Genomic DNA, 19,957 nt, shown 5'->3' on the forward strand with positions numbered 1-19,957 from the left:
CAATATATTTTATCATTTGAAGCACCATATTAAGCTTGAAAAAGGATCAGTTATAATTATTTAAGTCAGCTGTAGGTCAGGAAACCAAAATGGCATCTTGACAGACAATAAAATGCAGGACCCAGTATTCAAAAGGAACCATAACAAAAACTGAATTTGCTAGCAGCTAATATGGAAATGCAATAATGTTAGTGTAATTTATCTGATCAAGTATTATAAATTATAAAATGAATAAAAAATGCGAGATAACACTTGCATATTAATGTCCAAACGTACAATGAACACTAAAATGTAATGCATACAACTAGCAATCACCTTGGCCAAAAAGGTACCAAACTCATCCAGCTTCTTCTTCAATGGTGTCACCTCCTGCAACCAAAAGTAGAATATAGATGCATTAGCACCGAGATGCAAGTTTGAAAGTCCAGGTTAGTTTTTCTAATCTACATATCCTGGAAGGGTAGAAATGTGCAAGAATAAGACCTAAGAGCATTTTGACCAACTAAATATCATCCCTTCTCAGCTGCATGAATAGCTCAACCACACCGATAACTAGTTACGACTGCAAGCTTTACACAAAAAGATCCATCTTCACACATTATTAAATCTCCACCTCATTAATCAGGTCTTTTGCACCCTAGAGAACTCTACCACAAGTATGCCCAAATCATACATCCACCTAAGATCACCTGATACTCTATCTACAGCAAGAGACAACCCCTATTTAACAGAAGGCAAGCACCAATACCAATAAGACAATGTATATTACCAAGAGGCAGCAAAACTAAACTTGATAATGTTAGACCATTATATATGATTGATTGTCCGTCACATGCAAGACCTGACTTTTCCTTTCTTTGATTGGTAGAAGTGACAAAATCCAGATTTCATTCTGGATATCATAAGCAAAGTCAAAAGGCTGCCAGTTCACGGGATCACAAATTGAAAAACATCCATAAGCAGCTGAGACAAAGGCATAAAGATATAGCCTCACAATCAAAGCATTTAGTGGCAAAACACAATCCTTACATCTTCTGTTTGCAACATTGAATCACGTATGCTGCCCATGGCAGTGTTATGACCAACTCCCACCACAATTGCTCTTGCCCTACCAGCAACCACAACTGTTCCCTGAAAGTAAAAATTAAACCTTTATGATAATAAAATCTTACAAAGAAAAAATAGGTTTCGTTCTGCAGAAATCAAATTGGCAAGTGAAAGAAGAATTCAAGACCCACATTATTAATAAAATCCTTGTAATTGATGTGTATATTATAAGTAAAAACCAAAAGTGTCAACAAGTGATAACTTCAAGGATTAGGTGGTGGCAATTTAAAAGGTGAAAAGTGAGAAATTTTCAAGCGGAATCTTTGGCTAAAGGAATTTGGGAGTCTTGGAGAAGTGCTAACATCTTGTGAGAGGATATAGCTAGAAAAGTAAGGAAGATTATAAGAGAAGTTTTGGAAGAATTAAAAAGTTTTGGTCCGAGAGATAAGGAGTGTGAGAATATTATGTCATTATTGTAAATAATTAGCATTTTTAGGATCATTAATTAGGCTTTATTAGTATTTATTAGTTTTTATCTCTCTTGATATATATATATATATATAGGACCAGTTTGTACATTAGAAAATGAATGAGATAATACAATTTTTCCTCTTTGAAAATTCCCTATGGTATCAGAGCATCAGGCTCAAAAATTCAAATTAGATTAGTTCTGGAATGGCTAGAATGAGACTTTCTGAACAGTAGGTGAGGGCGTTGTGTGGACAATGGTGGAGCGAGTTTGTGAATCTCACCGCCACCCTAGACGTACTCAGAGGCTCTGAACGGCGAAACCCAAGACGGGCAACGACAAACGGCAGCGCATGTGGTCCACACGCGCCACCCTGCTCACTATGTCAGCAAGCTTCCGACAGCACGTGGAAGCTCCGTTCAAGATGCGACCTTCTCAGACAGCAACGACGCACTCTCCGGCCAGATCTAGCACAATTTAGTGTATGGGTACATCATTTTCGAACCATATTAGGTCGTATGGTGTTGTTAGTGCCCTGTTTTGCTAGGTTCGAGTTATATTGGGTTGTGGCTTCTGATTTCAGTCTACCAGAAAGCCTTTCCCTCATTTGATTGAAGTGCTAGGAGTGGTGTTTTGGCTACTTTATGCAGTGTTGTGCATAATTCCAGATCTGCACCCATGGCATTAGTGGCAAAAAAGAGGGTCTTTCCCTCAAGCTTTAAAGACAAGTCAAAGTGCAGTGGTCTGGATTGTGGATTTCGAGGCATCTGATTATATGACAAGTTGTCATCCATTATTCACCACTTACACCCATGTGTTGGAAATGTTAAAGTGAAAATTGCAGATAGCTCCTTAGCACCGATGGCAGGAAAAAGGAATATCCATCTATCAGATTCTATTATTTCGGAATCTGTCCTCCACGTGCCAAAACTTGACTGTAATTTACTTTCAATCAGTCAATTGACCAGGCACTCAATTGTTTTGCTAAATTTCTCCTGTCACATTGTGTTTTCTAGGATCTATCATCTGGTGTGACAATCGACAATGCCCAAGAATACGAGGGGCTCTACTATTTAGAAGTCATCACTCGAGTGGATAACCCACCTATTGTTGGTAATTCTGCATCTACCTCTAAAGTTCATGATTTTATGTTATGGCAAAAGAGAATGGGTCACCCTAATTTTATTACCTTCAGCGATTGTTTCCAACCTTATGCCTAACCTTGAATCATAGTGAAATCCAATATGAGGTGTGTAAAATTGCCAAACACCATCGAACTTCCTTTCCTAGAGCCAAATACACACATACCAAATCTTTCACAATCATTCACAGTGATTTGTGGGGACCATCTCGCATTTCAAACCGTACTCAAACAAAATGGTTCCTCTCCTTTATTGATGACCATACTCATGTTTGTTGGGTTTACCTTTTAAAAAAACAAATCTAAGGTTGCATCCATATTCATGAGTTTTTTCACCATAATCAAAAACCAGTTCAATACTAGCATTCGAGTTTTACACACTGACAATGGTACTGAATACTTCAACCAATCTTTGAGTAATTTTCTCCAGATGCATGGTATTGTCCATACCAATACGTGTGCCCATGCAACCTAACAAAATGGGATTGCAGAAAGGAAAAATAGACATATCCTTGAAGTTGCAAGAGCACTCATGTTCACTTACAATATGCCAAAGTTTTATTGGGGGTGCCATTTTAACCGTAAACTATCTCATCAACCGAATGCCTAGTCAAATATTAGCCTTGGAAACCCCCTCCAAAAATTGTAGAGTATTTTTCCTACATCCCACATTGAAACTTCCGCTTCATGTGTTTGGGTGCACGACTTTTGTTCATATCCACCAAAGCAGTAAACTTGAACCTCGAGCTATCAAGTATATCTTCCTTGGCTATTCTCCTACTCAAAGAGGATATAAATGTTTTGATCTTGTTTCTAAACGCATCCTTGTAAGCCTCAATGTTACTTCCATGAAGAAACTCCTTTTTATTCCAATTCCTCAATTCAAGCGGAATATAGGTGAATCTCAAATTTGGGAACCAAAACCTAACACTGAATATGTACTTCTTGAGTCCTTATCTCCTTTACCAGAACCATCACCCTTACCTTTGTCCAACATCCCGCCTTCACCAACCTCTTCTCTTATGCCAAAGTTGGAGGAAAACAAGAAAATAGAGGAAGATGTGGAAAGACCACAAAAGGGGAGTTGTTAGTTTACACTCAAAAGAAGAAGAAAATAAAAGATAGTGAGCAACTTGTACCTGAGGCACCAAGAAAGTCAAACCAAAGGTAGTCCCTAAAGCTGACGTACCAAAGATTGATCCATCTAGTGAGCCAGATGACTCAGAACAAAGAAGTGAATCTACTTATCTTGATCTACCTATTGCCCTTCGGAAACAACCTCAGTCTTGTACTTTGCATCCGATTCAGAAGCATATATCCTACAAGGCTTTCTCTCCTAGTTACTAAGCCTTCATCACTAATTTGAAAAAAGTTGTTATTCCCAACAACATCCAAGAGGTATTGGAAATACCAAAATGGAGAAATGCAGTTATGGAGGAAATAAGAGCTCTAGAGAAATATGTAACATGGGAGATTGTTAAAAGACTTAGAGGTAAGAAATTGGTTAGTTGCAAGTGGGTCTTTACCCCAAAGTATAAAGCTAATAGCACACTTGACAAGTTGAAAGCACAGTTAGTAGCTCACCCAAACTTACGACATAGACTACAAAGAGATATTTACGCTAGTGGCAAAATTGAATACTATTAGAATTATATTGTCAATGGCAGCCAACCTTGAATAGCATCTTCATCAACTAGATATCAAAAATGCTTTTCTAAATGGAGAATTAAAGGAAGAAGTCTACATGACTTTACCTCCTGGGTTTGATAGAGGCAAAAATGACAAAGTATGCCAACTGAAAAAAATCATTGTGTGGCTTGAAACAATCACCTAGGGCATGGTTTGACAGATTCTCAAAGGTCCTGAAGTTATAAGGCTACAAGCAAGGATTGTCAGATTATATGACATTTGTTAAGGTTGAGGGAGCTAAGAAGTGCATCCTCATTGTGTATGTTGATGATATAATCCTTACAGGAGATCATGTTGACAAAATAGCGAGGATAAAAACCATCTGTGGTAAGGAATTTGAAGTTAAGGATCTTGAAAACTTGAAATATTTTCTCGGGATGGAAGTTGTTAGGTCAAAACAAGGCATATATGTATCTCAAAGGAAATATATACTTGATCTTCTCAGGGAAATTGGCATGTTAGGTTGGAAAACCTAAGGAAACGCCTATTGTGGTCTCAAAAAAGAAGAAGCGCCTAAGAAAAGTGGCATTGAGGAGTCAGAAGGAGAAGACAACTCTGATAATAAAGTTGAAGAAAAAGAAGACAAGGAGAAAGAAGAAACCATTGATAAAGACAGATATCAGAGACTAGTTGGGAAGCTGATTTATCAATCCATATGAGGCCAGATATTGCTTTTGCAGTCAGTGTAGTGAGTCAATACATGTGTGATCCAAGGAAGAGAGACCTAGAAGTTATATATGGGATTCTCGGATACCTTAAAGGTACACCTGGTAAGGGATTGTTATTCAAGAAGCATGATCAAAGGACAATTGAGATTTTCACAGATGCAGACTGGGGGGGACCTATGGAGACAGGAGATTCACCTCTAGCTATTGCTTGTTTGTGTGGGAAACTACCTGAAAAAGTCAAAAGCAAAGAGTTGTATCTAGAAGCAGTGCTGAGTCAGAATTGAGAGCATTAGCTCAAGGAATTACAAAAGAACCATGGATAAGAAGGGTCATAAAAGAAATACAAGTCAAAATTGATCCATCAATGAAATTATATTGTGATAACAAGGCTACTATAAGCATGACATTGAATCCTGTACAGCATGAGAGATCTAAACATGTTAAAGTGGATAGACATTTTATCAAAAAGAAAGTAAAAAGAGGCATTGTACGTCTGACATACCTACCTACAAAGTTACAAGCTACAAATTTGCTAATGAAGGGACTACCTAAACCTACATTTGAGAGTTGTATAAGCAAGTTAGACATGATTAGCATCTATGATCCAACTTGAGGAGGAGCGTGGGAATATTATGTCATTATTGTAAATAATTAGCATTTATTAGGATCATAATTTGGCTTTATTAGTATTTATCAGTTTTTATCTATCTTAATTTGCACATATAGGACCAATTTGTACAATAGAAAATGAATGATATAATACAATTTTTCCTCTCTGAAAATTCCACAAGGAGTCTTCGTGGTCGAATGATAGTGTACAAGAAAAAATCAAGCATAAAAAGGAGTGTTTTAAAGTCATCCATTTGTGTAATAATGATGAAAATTAGGAAAGGTATCGCATGGCTAAAAGAGAAGCTAAGAAGGCGGTGAGTGAAACTTGTTCTAAAGCATTTGCAGAGTTTTATAATGGTCTTGAAATAAAGGATGGAGAGCAAAAAAATTATAAGAATGTAAGAGTAAGGAAAGAAAATTAAGAAATTTTGAACAAGATATATAAAGGATGAAGAGGGAAATGTTTTGGTCACATATAATGATATTAAAGACAAATGGGAGACCTACTTTTATAAATTTTCAATGATGGCAAGGGTTCATCAATCTTGGAGGATTTAGTACTCTTGAAGGAGAACAAAATTTGTCATTATATAAAAAAATACATAATTGGGAGGTAAAAGAAGCTTTAAAAATAATGACAAATGGTAGAGTCAATAGATCTCATTGTATCCCTATCGAAGTGTGAAAATGTTTAGGTGAAGAAGAGGTGCGATGGTTAATTAAGTTATTTAATAAGATCTTACAGTCCAAGAGAATGCCTGATGATTGGAGGAAAAGCAACTTAATTCCTATTTACAAAAAGAAAGGAGATATTCAAACTTGTGCTAACTACAGAGGGATTAAACTTTATTTGTCATACATTGAAATTGTGGGAAAAAGTGATTAAGCATAGGTTGAGATTAGAAACTGATATTTTTGAAAATCAGTTTGGCATTATGCCAAGTTGGGCGACTACAGAAGCAATTTATCTATTAAGGGAAATTAATGAAAAAATATCAATGCAAAGGTAAAGATTTACATATAGCTTTCATTCATTTTGAAAAAGCTTATGATCATGTATCGACAAAAATACTTTGGAAAGCATTGGGAAAAAAAGGTGTCCAAGTTGCCTATATTCGAACAATACAAGACATGTATGAGGAAGCAACAATTGGTATAAGAACGTCTAGCGGCAAAACAAAAGACTTTCCTATAAAGATAAGACTGCATCAGAGATCATCTTTGAATCCTTATTTGTTTGACCTAGTCTTGACGTTTTGACTGAATAAATTCAAAAGAAAATCCCTAAATATATGCTTTTCGCGGATGCTATATTTCTTATTGTGGAAACAAGCAAAGAGATTAATTGTAAACTTAAGTTATAGAGGAGGACATTGTAGTCAAAAGGTTTTCAGCTGAATAGGAGTAAGACAAATATCTACATTATAATTTTAATAAGAGGTCAGTGAGTGATAATTTAAAAGTAAAATTGGGTGATCGAATTATACCTCAAATAAAAAGTTTAAATATTTGAGAGCGATTATTTAACATAATAGGGAAATTAATAGAGATATTGCACATAAGATACATGCTGAGTGGTTTAATTGGAGAAAGACTAAAGGAATTATTTACAATCATAAGGTACCTAATAAACTTAAAGGAAAGTTTTATCGAACTGCTATAAGACTAACAATATTATATGGTAGTGAATATTAGGCTATAACAAGACAGCAAGAACATAAAGTTGGAATAGCAGAAATGAAAATGTTGAAATGAATGTGCGGACATACACATAAAGACAAAACTCAAAATGAGCACATATGGATAAAAGTGAGCATCACACTTATTGAAGGAAAATAGTAGAAAATTGTCTGAGGTGGTTTGAACATGTACAAAGAAGATTATAGGAGGCACTAGTGAAAAAGGTGAAATAGATAACTTTGAGCCCTATCAAGAGGGGCAGAGAAAAGCCAAAGAGAACACTTTTGAAAGTTGTTGATCGAGACATCTTGATCAACAATAGTTTTAAAAGCTTAATAAATGATAAAATACAATGGTGTTATATAATCCATACAACTAACTTCACCTAGTGGGATAAAACTTGTCGTTGTTATTGTTGTTGTAACTTGGTTAATTCAAATATCCATGGTAGAAATGTATCGGAACATAAGAAGCACCAGTAAAAATGGTCATTGTGGATGCTAGAGACTGCCACTGGCTAGCAGCTTAAAATAAATAAGAATAGAAGAATATAAAATTCACAATAGATAGATCAGAAAAGGTTTATACATGTAAAATATAACGCAATAACATAAGAGGTTTTTACAAAAATAAGAAATAATTCGCAGCAAAAGCTGTTAATCCTAAAGAAACTTAAATAATTCAGTAACAATGAAAAACTGAAATCGGAAATGAAGGAGAACTGAAGAAACTGAAATCATCAGTTGACCCAACAAACCTCATTCAGGATCAAATTGCCTATATATACATTTACCAAAAAAATTTGCCTTTGCATACTAAAAACTAAGTTGGACCACTTCAGTGAAACCTATCTTCATCTCATGACAATCAATTTTCACAATTAATAGAACTAACACTTGAATTGTTAACAGAAAAGCCAAAGTATTGCTATAAAATCTGTTAATAAATAGTACCAAGTGCCAACCAGAATCTTTTTTGTGTACAAAGGAATTGTATCAGATAAATACTTCAGCAGTGACACTGATTGTGCATTATTACCTATAGGATTCGTAGTAAAAACCTGATTGTAAAAGAAAATTTCCAAATCACTTTTATCTTTTTTTTTTTAACCAGATTCCAAGGCAGTAACATGTTTTAACAAAGGATTCATCATTCTCACCGAGAACAATATGTTTGTTTTGTCTTGATATACAGCATTTGTTGCTGTGGTAGTTTCAAGCTCTTTTTCCACAGAGTTGCTCTCACCTATCATCATATCGATAAAAAGAAAATCAATAAATCAGTGAGCATGCCTCGGTCAGGATTTAATTGAAAAGCAAGAGATAGCATCCAAGACCCTTCCTTCTCAAAAAACCTAATTTCAGTGACCCTGCAAATTAGAAGGGTCAAGGATAGAATGACCAGCATTATGCTAAAAAAAATACAAATATACCTCCATAATCTAATATTAATAGATTTCCCACAAGCACATTAGAAAGGTTTGTTCAATTAGGGTAATGTTTGGGTGGGGATTATAAACCATTCCATGCCATCCATTTTATTGTACTTTTCTTGTAAACTCTTCCAAACATAGGATATAGAACATAACTGGCTGTAATTCAAATCATAAACAAAATGCTAAAATCAAAAACTTAATTTAGACACGACTAATTGAAAATTACAAGGAATTATTTTATTGAAGTTGAGTGAAATCGTATGATACAAGGTTAAGAGAAACAAACTTGAAATAAATAGGCTAGCCAGAGAAAAGTTAGGCATGTAGGCATGCTCCAGAAAATGAAAAGGGCAAACAAAATACAATGATTGAGGGAATTAAATGCCCAACGACTAGAAGAGAATAAAAGGAAAGAATACAAAATTAGAGGGAGGAAATATGACACAAAATCATTGCTGAAATCAAGGTAATAATGAGGGGATTTAGTCAGCTCTTAACCATGTCAGATCTGGAAATATATTTCCTTTTCCAGATCTTGTTTATTGTAATAAATTCCCAAACCAGCCCTCAATTACCCTAGATTTCAAACCCCATGATACCAGCACTAATTATTTGTAACATATGCATTTGTATTCTCCACAACATGCACAAGTATGCACATAATATACAAAGATACACAATGGCCAAAAAATACTTATACATATAGGCATTTTACTTAAAAGCATGGAAAGGAGGAGGGTTGTGTTAGGCCATCAACAGCCAATGTAAAAATTTGTTGAATCTATCATGAACATGGACAATAGACGTTATAATGTTAATGCTAGGTCGTTGCCCGTAAGTAACGCGCTGCATGGCTCGAGTACAGTGATAAGTGAGTTAGAGCCGCTGCATCGGCGCCCGGATGTAGTGTTAAATGAGCAAGGGCTACCGCGTCATTCTGGACGCACGCGGCTAAAGAAGTTAGTCCATAAGAGCAAAATTAGATTTGGTACTTGGAATGTTGGGACATTAAATTATAAATCTGTAGAGGTTGTAGGGGTTATGATTCAAAGGAAAATCAATATCCTTTGCTTGCAAGAAACAAAATGGCGTGGAGAAGAAGCTAAGGATATTCAAGGTTTCAAACTTTGATATACAGGAAAAGTAAGTGCACGCAATGGAGTAGGCATCATTATAGATAAGGAGTGGAAGAAGAACGTTGTAGAAGTTAGCAGAATTGGAGACAGAATTATTTCTTTAAAAATGATAATTGGACGTGAGACTGTTAATATTGTTAGCGCTTATGCGCCGTAAGTCGGGACAGAAGCCAGTCTTAAGGAATTATTTTGGGAGGATCTGGAGGGGTTGATTCGACACATACCACAGAGTGAAAAGATTTTTATTGGAGGAGACTTTAATGGGCATGTCGGGAAGGAAGCTGGTCAGTATGCGAGGGTGCATGGTGGTTTTGGTTTTGGAGAGCTAAACAATGAAGGGCAAACTCTTCTTGATTTCTCATTGGCGTATGATTTTAAGATTGCCAACACTTGTTTCAAGAAGAGAGATGAGCATCTCATCACCTACAAAAGTGGAGCCTCAAGGTCGCAGATTGATTTTCTTTTGGTTAGGAACACAGATAGAAAACTTTGTAAAAATTGTAAGGTGATCCCTGGAGATGCTGTAACGACACAACATAGGGTCCTAGTCCTTGATGTGTGTATTATGAGTCAAATCCAAAAACGTCGACAAGTAGTAAAACCAAGGATTAGGTGGTGGCAATTAAAAGGTGAGAAGCAAGATATTTTCAAGCGAAATCTTTTGGATAAAGGAATTTGGGATTCTCAGGGAAGTGCTAACATCATATGGGAGGATATGGCTAAAAAGATACGGGAGGTTGCAAAAGTAGTTTTGGGAGAATCGAAAGGTTCTGGTCCGAGAGATAAGGAGTCTTGGTGGTGGAATAATAGTGTACAGGACAAAATCAAGTATAAGAAGAACTGTTTTAAAGCCATACATTTGTGTAACAATGAAGAAAATTGGGAGAGGTACCGTATGGCTAAGAAGGAAACTAAGAGAGCTGTGGGTGAAGCTCGTTCTAAAGCTTTTGAAGAATTTTATAAGAACCTTGAGACGAAGGAAGGAGAGCAAAATATTTATAAGATTGCCAAGAGTAGGGAAAGAAAATCAAGAGATCTAGAACAAGTAAGGTGTATTAAGGATGAAGAGGGAAGAATTTTAGTTACAGATGATGAAATTAAAAATAGATGGGAGACTTATTTTTCTAAACTTTTCAATGATGGAGAGGATTCATCTAGTAACTTGGAGGATTTAGTAACTGGTGAAGGAGAACAAAATTTGTCATTCTATCGAAAAATACGTGATAAGGAGGTAAAGGAAGCTCTTAAGAAAATGGCAAATAGTAGAGCTAACGGACCTGATTGTATATCTATCGAAGCGTGGAAATGTTTAGGTGAAGAAGGGGTGAGATGGTTAACTAAGTTATTTAATGTGATTTTACGGTCCAAGAAAATGCCTGATGAGTGGAGGAGAAGTACATTAATTCCTATTTATAAAAATAAAGGAGATATTCAGAATTGTACTAACTATAGAGGGATTAAACTCATGAGCCACACAATGAAATTGTGGGAGAAAGTAATTGAGCACAGGTTGAGATTGGAGACAAGTATTTCTGAGAATCAATTTGGTTTTATGCCAGGTAGATCAACTACAGAGGCGATTTATCTACTAAGGGGATTAATGGAAAAGTATCGTTGTAAAGATAAAGATCTACACATGGTTTTTATTGATTTGGAAAAAGCTTATGACCGTATACCAAGAGAAGTGCTTTGGAAAGCGTTGGAAAAAAAGGGAGTACGGATTGCTTATATTAAAGCCATACAAGATATGTATGAGGGGGTAAAAACTAGTATAAGAACGCCTAGTGGTCAAACAAAAAATTTTCCTATAAAGATTGGACTACATCAGGGATCATCTCTGAGTCCTTATTTGTTCAACTTGATTTTAAATGTTTTGACGGAACATATTCAAGAGGAAATCCCGAAATGTATGCTCTTCGCGGATGATATAGTTCTTATAGCAGAGACAAGAGAAGAGGTTAATTGCAAACTTGAGTTATGGAGGAGGACATTGGAGTCGAAAGGTTTTCGTCTGAGTAGAAGTAAGACGGAATATTTATATTGTAAATTTGATAAAGGACTATTCGAAAATAATTTGGAAGTGAAATTGGAAGATCAAATTATACCTTAAGTGGAAAAGTTTAGATATTTGGGACCCATTATTCAAAATGATGGCGAAATCAGTGGAGATATTTCACATAGAATTCAAGTGGGTGGTTTAATTGGAGAAAAGTTAAAGGAGTTATTTGTGACCGTAAGGTGCCTAATAAACTTAAAGGAAAGTTTTATCGTACTGCTATCAGACCGGCAATGTTATATAGTAGTGAATGCTGGGCTCTAACGGGACAGCAAGAGCATAAAGTTGGAGTAGCAGAGATGAGAATGTTACGATGGATGTGCGGACATACACGTAAAGATAAAATTCGAAATGAACACATACGTGAAAAAGTGAAGGTGGCACCTATTGAGGAAAAAATGGTAGAAAATCGGTTGAGATGGTTTGGGCATGTACAAAGAAGACCAAGGGAGGCACCAGTGAGAAGAGTGGAACATATAACTTTGAGTCCGATTAAGAGAGGTAGAGGAAGGCCTAAGAGAACACTCTTGGAAGTTGTTGAACGTGATCTCTTAATTAATAATATTTCTAAAAGCTTAATAAATGATAGAGCACAATGGCGTCTTGCTATCCATGTAGCCGACCCCACCTAGTGGGATAAAGGCTTGTTGTTGTTGTTGTTTTTATATTTTAAAAGCAACAATGCACCCACTCATTTCTTTTTCAGTTTACTCTTTGAACAGCTTTAGTTAGGCACATGGAGTGAAGTGGTCCTTTTATTTGTTTTTATCAACAGCTTTGTTGTTGCTTTTAAAATATAAATTTTGAAAATAAATGAACACCAATCCTATCAAGATAAATCTATCAATAAATCTATAATATAAAATAAAACTGGAGGGAACTGCACTGTTCTAGAGCCATGGACAGAACACATCCCTCCTTAGGATGCATGCAGAGAAAGTTCTTTCTGTTTTTTCCCTTGCTTGCTTCCCTTACAGCTGCACTATGCCTACATTTAGCTTCCAAACAAGCAAACATTAAATTGTAAAACCATTGTTCATTTATGGTGAAAATGCTTGACATAGGAGCCATTTAAAATTTCTATTCTAAGGATTAGCTGTTGATAGAACACAATGGAGTGGAGCAATCCATATAGCTGACCCCACATAGTAAGATAAAGCTTTTCTTGTTGTATTTAGTGTAAGACATGTGCAGCAGGTGTACCTGTAAGAATAGCCTGATCAACACGTACTTCATTACTCAGCATCTCAATCATCCTCATATCAGCAGGAATTTTGCACCCAACTTTTCAATACACAGACAAAACACGGATAGTGACTTTCATTCCTACAGGATAATATTTAAAATTTAAATAATTCAGTTGATCTGTAGGCATTACATAATCAGCTTACCAGAAACTTCCACAATATCGCCAGGAACAATTTCAGTTGCTGGAAGTATGGAAAAACAACCTGCAGAAGATAGATCCTGCTTTAAAATCCAAACAATCTCAAACATAAATATGATGTGTTTTAAGCAATTCATTTAAGATTTTCATAATTTCACCATGGCAGATGAAAGAACTCATGTAAAGAAAATTCAGCACACTAAGAACATGGATGGAGCAAAAATTGACACCCAAATTAACTACTGTTTTTCCCTTTTCTTTCTTTTTTCCATTCTTCCATGACAAGCGCTAGGACTTATGTTCAGAATATGGACAACAGTCTAAAAAGATGCGGCATCAACAAAAAATGAGTTCAAATATTTTGAGGACTTGTCAGCACAAAGCTAAAGAATAGACACAAGTCAAGCAGGAAATATAAACCACATGCTTAGAGAGGAAAAAGTATACAATTCCTAACAGCAGTTAGTTAGGCTCCAGGAGGAATATTTACTAAATCAGACCAATCATACAAAATGATTTCATCTCATATTTCTTCTTAATTGTAATCCCTTGAACCCTTCAAAATGAGGAACAAAACAGTAGAAAGTTGAGAATATTCCATTATGCGACAAAGACAAAGCAGAGAACTACACAACAAACTATAACCAAAGTGCGTGACAAAAAAATCTGATAAAAGGACCTCCAAGATTGTAATCTGCTGATACAGCAAGGAAATAACCACACTCATTGAATCAGACGTGTTAAAATCCAAAAAGCTCATCAAATCAATAGTTAATAGAGCCTCGCACGTATTACTATAAATGGTTCCCATTACCATTTCGAAGTACAGTTGCAACATCAGCTTGATAGGCCCGTAGCTCCTAAAATATACAGAGGAAAAAAAAAAGTATCAATCTGAGGTAAACTTCAACTGACCAATATAAAGCATTCCCAAAATAGAAAAAGTCTCAAAATTTAAACTTTCCAGAAGGGCATTTTCATCAGGCAAATGTTGTTGAAAGCAAGTACAAGTAGTGAATTCATTAAAAACTAAGATTGAAAATTGAAAAATATAAATAATTTGAAATCCAAATGAGTTAATTTAGGGTAGGGAAAAAATTGTCCAAAAAATGTGAAGTAAAATATTGTCCAGAAGAATGATGCAAGCTCAGAATTGTTATTTGAAATTTACCTCAAGAGCCTTTTCAGCATTTGTTTCTGTAATCACCCCAACTGCTGCATTTGCAGCCAATATCATTAGAATAACCTGTACATAATTTGAAATTAAGACAAGAAGATTACACATTTGATAAACCTGACAGAAAAGGCAAAACTGACAGATTCATACAGAAACATTTAGCACATTTACTAACTAACTAACAACAACAAGAAGCCTTAACCCACTAAGTACGGTCAACAATATGGATAGCATGGCATCATTATACTCTATCAACAATCAAATCTTTGGATATATTGTCAACCAAAAGATCTTTTCAATAATTTCATTGATTGTTCTCCTAACTCTTCTTCTACCACTCTTAATAGGATTCAAGACTATTTGTTTCACCCTCTTTACTAGTATCTCCCATGACTTTTTGTACATATCCAAATCACCTTAAAGGATTTTATACCATTTTCTCCTAAATAGATGCTACACCAATTCTTTCCCGTATACAATAATTACAAATCTTTTCTTTTCTTGTACACCCACACATCAATTTTAGCATCCCCATCTCTGTCAGTCCAACTTTATGTTCTTGTCATCCATTTAAAGCCCAACATTCACAACCATATAACATACCCAATCTTACAGCAGATCAATAAAACTTCTCTTTAAGTTTATTACGTACTTTCCAATCATAAATAATTCATGTAGCCTTTCTTCATTTGAACTGCCTAACTTGTGTTTTATGTGAAACATCCTCATCAATTCCACTATCATTTTGAATAATTGCTCACAAATATCTAAACTTTGTCACTTGTGATATGATATGATATCCCAATCTAACCTCCAAATTACTACTAATCGATCTCTTATCAAAGTTGCAATGCATATATTTTGCTTTACTCTTATTCAAGCAGAAACCCTTCAACTCCAAGGTCTTTCTCTATAACTCAAATTTAGAGTTAATCTCTTCCCTTGACTCCACAATGAGAATTATATCATCAGCAAAAAAAATGCATTTGGGGACTTGTGTATATGCTTATTTAGAACATCTCAAACCAGGTCAAATAAGGGCTCAAGGATGGTTCCTAATGTAGGTCAACCCTTATAGGAAAGTTATTTATCCCACCACTAAATGTTTCTACACTAGTTGTTACCCATTGGGGACTTCTTTGTCATGCTTAACTAGAACATCCAAAAATAGATCAAATGAGGGCTCAAGAATAATCCCTAATATAGGCCAATCCATATAAGAAAGTTGTTTGTCTCACCACTAAATGTTCTTACACCAATTGCTACTCCCTTATACATATCTTCTTTAGTTTTGATCCATGCAACATGGACACCTTTCTTTTCCAAGGCTTTCAAAGGTAGTTCTCTTGGCACACGATCATAACTTTTTTTTCAAATTAATGAAAACCATATATAAGTCTCTTCCTTTCCTCCAATACCTTTTCATTAATCCCCTTAGTAAATATATCTCTTATGTTGTAGTCCTTCTCAATATGAATCAAATGGTATGACTCATAAGTTTAATCTCTATAATTTGCACAATTCTTAATATGCCCTTTATTCTTGTAAACAGGAATTAAAGTGCTTCTTCTCCATTCTTCAGGTATATTCTTGGATCATAAAATCTCATTAAATAGCTTCATTAGCCACAACACCCCTTTTTAGCCTAAACATTTCCACACTACAATAAGGATATTATCAAGTCCTATAACTCTACCATTTTTTATTTTCTTGAGAGCTTTCTTCACATTGCCATTGCAAATCCTATGCTAAAACATCAAATTTTGTCCACCTTCTTGAGTTATCAAATCCTCCAAGTTACTAGTTCACCTCCATCAATTTGTAATTTTGTACTACTTCCACTAGCAAGTTGCAATGGTAAAAGCTCGACTTCAATAAGGTAATTCAACACTGAATGTGTACTGCTTGATGAAAAAGAATTAAAAAAAATATAGTTCCAATATAACACATGATATAGTAACCCTCAAGCACATGCATTCAACAAGAATTAGGAAACAACCAAACAATAAGCTAGGACAGGAAACCCTATCTAAACTGGATAGAATCTGATAGAACTCTGCTCTATGATAAATTCCTTAACAGAAAATAAATGCAAGGAATGACAAATTTAGGGAAATACTGAGGTTTTGATATTAAAGCAAAACAACCAAATCAGTGTTACAAAAAGGAAGTCATTGATTCTGGCCAAAACCCTACTCCCTAATACTGAACACAATTACAATAATAAGAACTAAACAGCAACAGAACAGGCCCTTCAATGGTGTTCGAGAGACCACCACTCTCCTCACTTCTATCTGACTTTCAAAACATGTCTTGAGTGCTAACCAAGACAACAACAGAATAATAAGGCAAGCAAAAGGTGACTCCAGTGTCTATACTGCATCTAAGCCACCCTACAAAACATTGTGATCTAATCCTTGATTTCGGGACCCTTTGGATATTAATCCTAACCCGCTTGGTATTTCTTTTCTAAGCTCGGTTGCCCCCTTGATTTTCTCTTATAGGTCTGCACATGTACAGCGGCTACATCAGAATCCCTAGTTCACAATTGAAATTCACCAATTAAATCTCTAATATCCAAATTTTAGTCTTAATCATCAATTGTCTTCACTCAGCAATCTGAACTAGTGATTTCATGAAAAATTTTCCCTATTCAAACAACAAACAAAGCTAGGAAGGGTATATATATCTTACAGAAGGCTCCAGAAATGCCATTAAGCCCGTTTCTCCATTGATTAAAGCCAGAATGAAAGAGATAAGTGCAGCTGCTATTAATATCTTCACAAGCAAATCATCAAATTGTTTCAAGACCAATTTCCAAAAAGGAGCCCCTGCATAGAGATTTCATAAGAATCAGCTCATTACGCTAAATCTAGATCACAGTAAGGGTTGGCATAAACATAAAAATAATTGAGCTAAAACCATAAGACCTCAATTAGCAATGATATAACAGATGGAACTTTTTGGCCATAATAACAGATCAACTTAAAGTGCACAACTCATGCACAAACGGACTTTTTGCACAATCTCCAAATGACTACCATCCATTCCATTCTAATACATGAAGCAACCTAGTTGCCTAAAATGACTGAGAAGATTAAAACAAAGCTTGCCAGGGTCAAAGAATTGCCCAAAACGATCACACCAAGACGTGAAATATTATGAAAAGAAGAGCATTTTGAAGAAGGAAGATCAGATGCCATATACTTACTTCTTTCTTCCGGCAGCACTGTGGAGCAAATGGAGGAACATGCAACAGAAAAAGGGGAGAATGTCAGGAAGCAAATAAAATGGCACCAAATGAAAACTTAATTGATAAAAGACTGAAAATAAAAGCCAGAAGGTGAATTCCCTCGATATTACTTTGAGAGTAATTACTATCATGTATACCAGCAACATAAAGAATGAAAGTCACTAATTAAGTGATACAAAAAATGTAAATTTGTTTCAGGACAAACTGCATTTCTCCATTACACTTTTACATGAGTAACAGTAAAAGGAAAAATTAGATGCAAGTACATGCCCCTGCTAGAAAAGACATACCGTTTATACCATAAAGTCTGGCATGCTGTGCCACCTGCAAAATGAAAGTAAAATTTTTTTAAAAAAAAACTCTCAACAAATTGGGCGTGAAAGCATGTAGACCGTCACAGTTTTCATTGTCGAAGGTGAACGTAAAATCGCGCTTACATGTATAGACCTCTTATTTCTACATCGAAGCCAGAAAAAAGCATATAAAATATACACCCAAGTACCTGACCATCAGAAAGACCTTTTGTTGGGTCCACTCCAAAGAAATCGAGTACCTACATAGGATTTAAGAACAAGAAATAAGAAGAAAAGAGTATCAGAATTCACTATACTGTCTAAGGAAAAAATTGTGCAGGTAGTGAGTTTTAACGATTTCAGTTCTAATGAGCACAGTATTAGTTGAATCATAGACGCAGATTGAGAACGCTTTGGGCAAGTTATGCTGGGTCTGTCCTGTGTATTTTGTGAAGCGTGGAAATGAAATTCACAGAAAGTCGGTAGCCAACTTTCTGAGAGAACAAATTTATACGAGATCAATGTCGGTTGTCCCTTGTTTTAATTTGTGCGACTTGATAAGAGTCCTGCCATCTGGATGCCCGAAAGTATGTAAAAAGTGATTCCATCTCAGAAGCACCGGAGCAGCACATCTGAGAATTGGAAAGGGATAAATCTTGCATCCGGATTTTTAAAAGGAAGCTATCAACTCGAACGAAACGCGTGAAGAAATATTGCCGAGCAAAGGTGGTGAAACAATTTCAGACTAAAATTTTCTTTTTTAATCTCCCACGGTGTCCAGACGTACAAGGCACGAACGACGATTACCTCAGGAATAGATCTGGCATATGCGTCGTCCATCGTAGAATGCCAATGTGGATCGGAACTGAGAGCCTTCGGCTTTGAGTGTTGAGAGTGTTGCTTCAATCATGGAGAGCGAGAGCGCATGAATCCCATTTTCCTTGGCTTTCAATTTCAGTTTTCAGCATGCTTGGTTTACACGAAACTCCATTTCACCTCCGCTTATGACGTGCTTTTGCCAATGGACTTCTTTTCTTGGGGAGCCGAACGAAAACCGAATAGTTGTGACCCAGTGACTTGCGAGCGCACAACTCTTGCAAGTACTCCGCACAATTCCCCGACGCCGAGCAAACCAACCAGCTGCGGCCCCGACATTGTCATGTTGGGCCTACTGGCCTTTTGTGGTTCGGCCCACAATTCTTGAGCAAACTTCCTCGGTATGTAAGCTGTCTAGTGAACAAAGCCCAGTTTAGAGCTGCACCCCAAAAATGTTTAATGGACAGTTTAAACACAACACGACGTTCTATATTGAATGGGTCCCTACGTTGGACCATATGGTTTCGGAAAATACGACAGCTGTTGGAAGACTTAGCCTGAATTAGTGCATGTTTGGATTATACTGTAACTTCAGTTAGTATAGGTGAAACTGAGGTTAAGATGCAAAACACTAAAAAAAATTTGTTTGGATTAACATAATTTTTCAACCTCAATTAGCTGATAAATGCGCATTATCTATAAAGCCAACTGATCTGGCTTTTGAAGCTCAGCGTTCACGTTTGCCCGTTAAAGCATTAAATGCATTTTAAAATTTATTGCTTTCTCTCTCTTGTCTTCTAGCTACCCAAGCTGCTCCTTGCTTCCTGTACATGTTGCTTTTACACGTGAACACACTTCCAGATCTACTTCCTTCGGCCAGTCGTCTTCCCAATCTGCTTCAAAACACACTTCCAGATCTGCTTCCTTCAGCTAGTCGTCTGCTTTGTTTGCTTCCTTCAGCCAGTCGTCAGCTTCGTCAACTTCCTTCGGTCAGCGTCTGCTTCCTTCAGCCAGTCGTTGATCTCCAGCTCTCTTCAGCCAGTCGTCAGCTTCGTCAACTTCCTTCGGTCAGCGTCTGCTTCCTTCAGCCAGTCGTTG

At 36.1% G+C, this 19,957-nt stretch overlaps 1 protein-coding gene across 1 annotated transcript; it reads right to left on the reverse strand.

The window, feature by feature from the left end:
• Positions 1–76: 76 nt before the first annotated feature.
• LOC129307281 (calcium-transporting ATPase 3, endoplasmic reticulum-type-like) lies at positions 77–19,094 on the reverse strand. Its single transcript, XM_054948205.1, has 14 exons — positions 18,851–19,094; positions 18,558–18,675; positions 18,253–18,303; positions 18,041–18,074; positions 17,709–17,726; positions 17,192–17,328; positions 14,492–14,566; positions 14,135–14,180; positions 13,325–13,384; positions 13,137–13,217; positions 8,466–8,551; positions 1,030–1,131; positions 277–369; positions 77–166 (listed from the first exon to the last, which is right to left on the reverse strand). Exons 1-14 carry the CDS (start codon positions 18,868–18,870, stop codon positions 77–79), a joined length of 1,011 nt encoding a protein of 336 aa, XP_054804180.1. The 5' UTR covers positions 18,871–19,094.
• Between the last annotated feature and the right edge of the window lie 863 nt (positions 19,095–19,957).

The sequence above is a fragment of the Prosopis cineraria genome, unplaced genomic scaffold (assembly GCF_029017545.1).
Source record: "Prosopis cineraria cultivar Desert tree isolate PC_DT_omini unplaced genomic scaffold, ASM2901754v1 PC3, whole genome shotgun sequence".
In the NCBI taxonomy this organism is placed as follows: Eukaryota; Viridiplantae; Streptophyta; class Magnoliopsida; order Fabales; family Fabaceae; genus Prosopis; species Prosopis cineraria.

What these genes read in the sequence shown, in the direction of transcription:
- LOC129307281 (XM_054948205.1), bottom strand. Translation starts at nt 18,870, where the DNA reads ATGCCAGATCTATTCCTGAG. An exon ending in TGGCATTTCTGGAGCCTTCT is followed by an intron (nt 14,567 to 17,191) that starts GTAAGATATATA and finishes AATTATGTACAG; the next exon opens with GTTATTCTAATGATATTGGC. An exon ending in AAACAAACATATTGTTCTCG is followed by an intron (nt 1,132 to 8,465) that starts GTGAGAATGATG and finishes TTTTACTTTCAG; the next exon opens with GGAACAGTTGTGGTTGCTGG.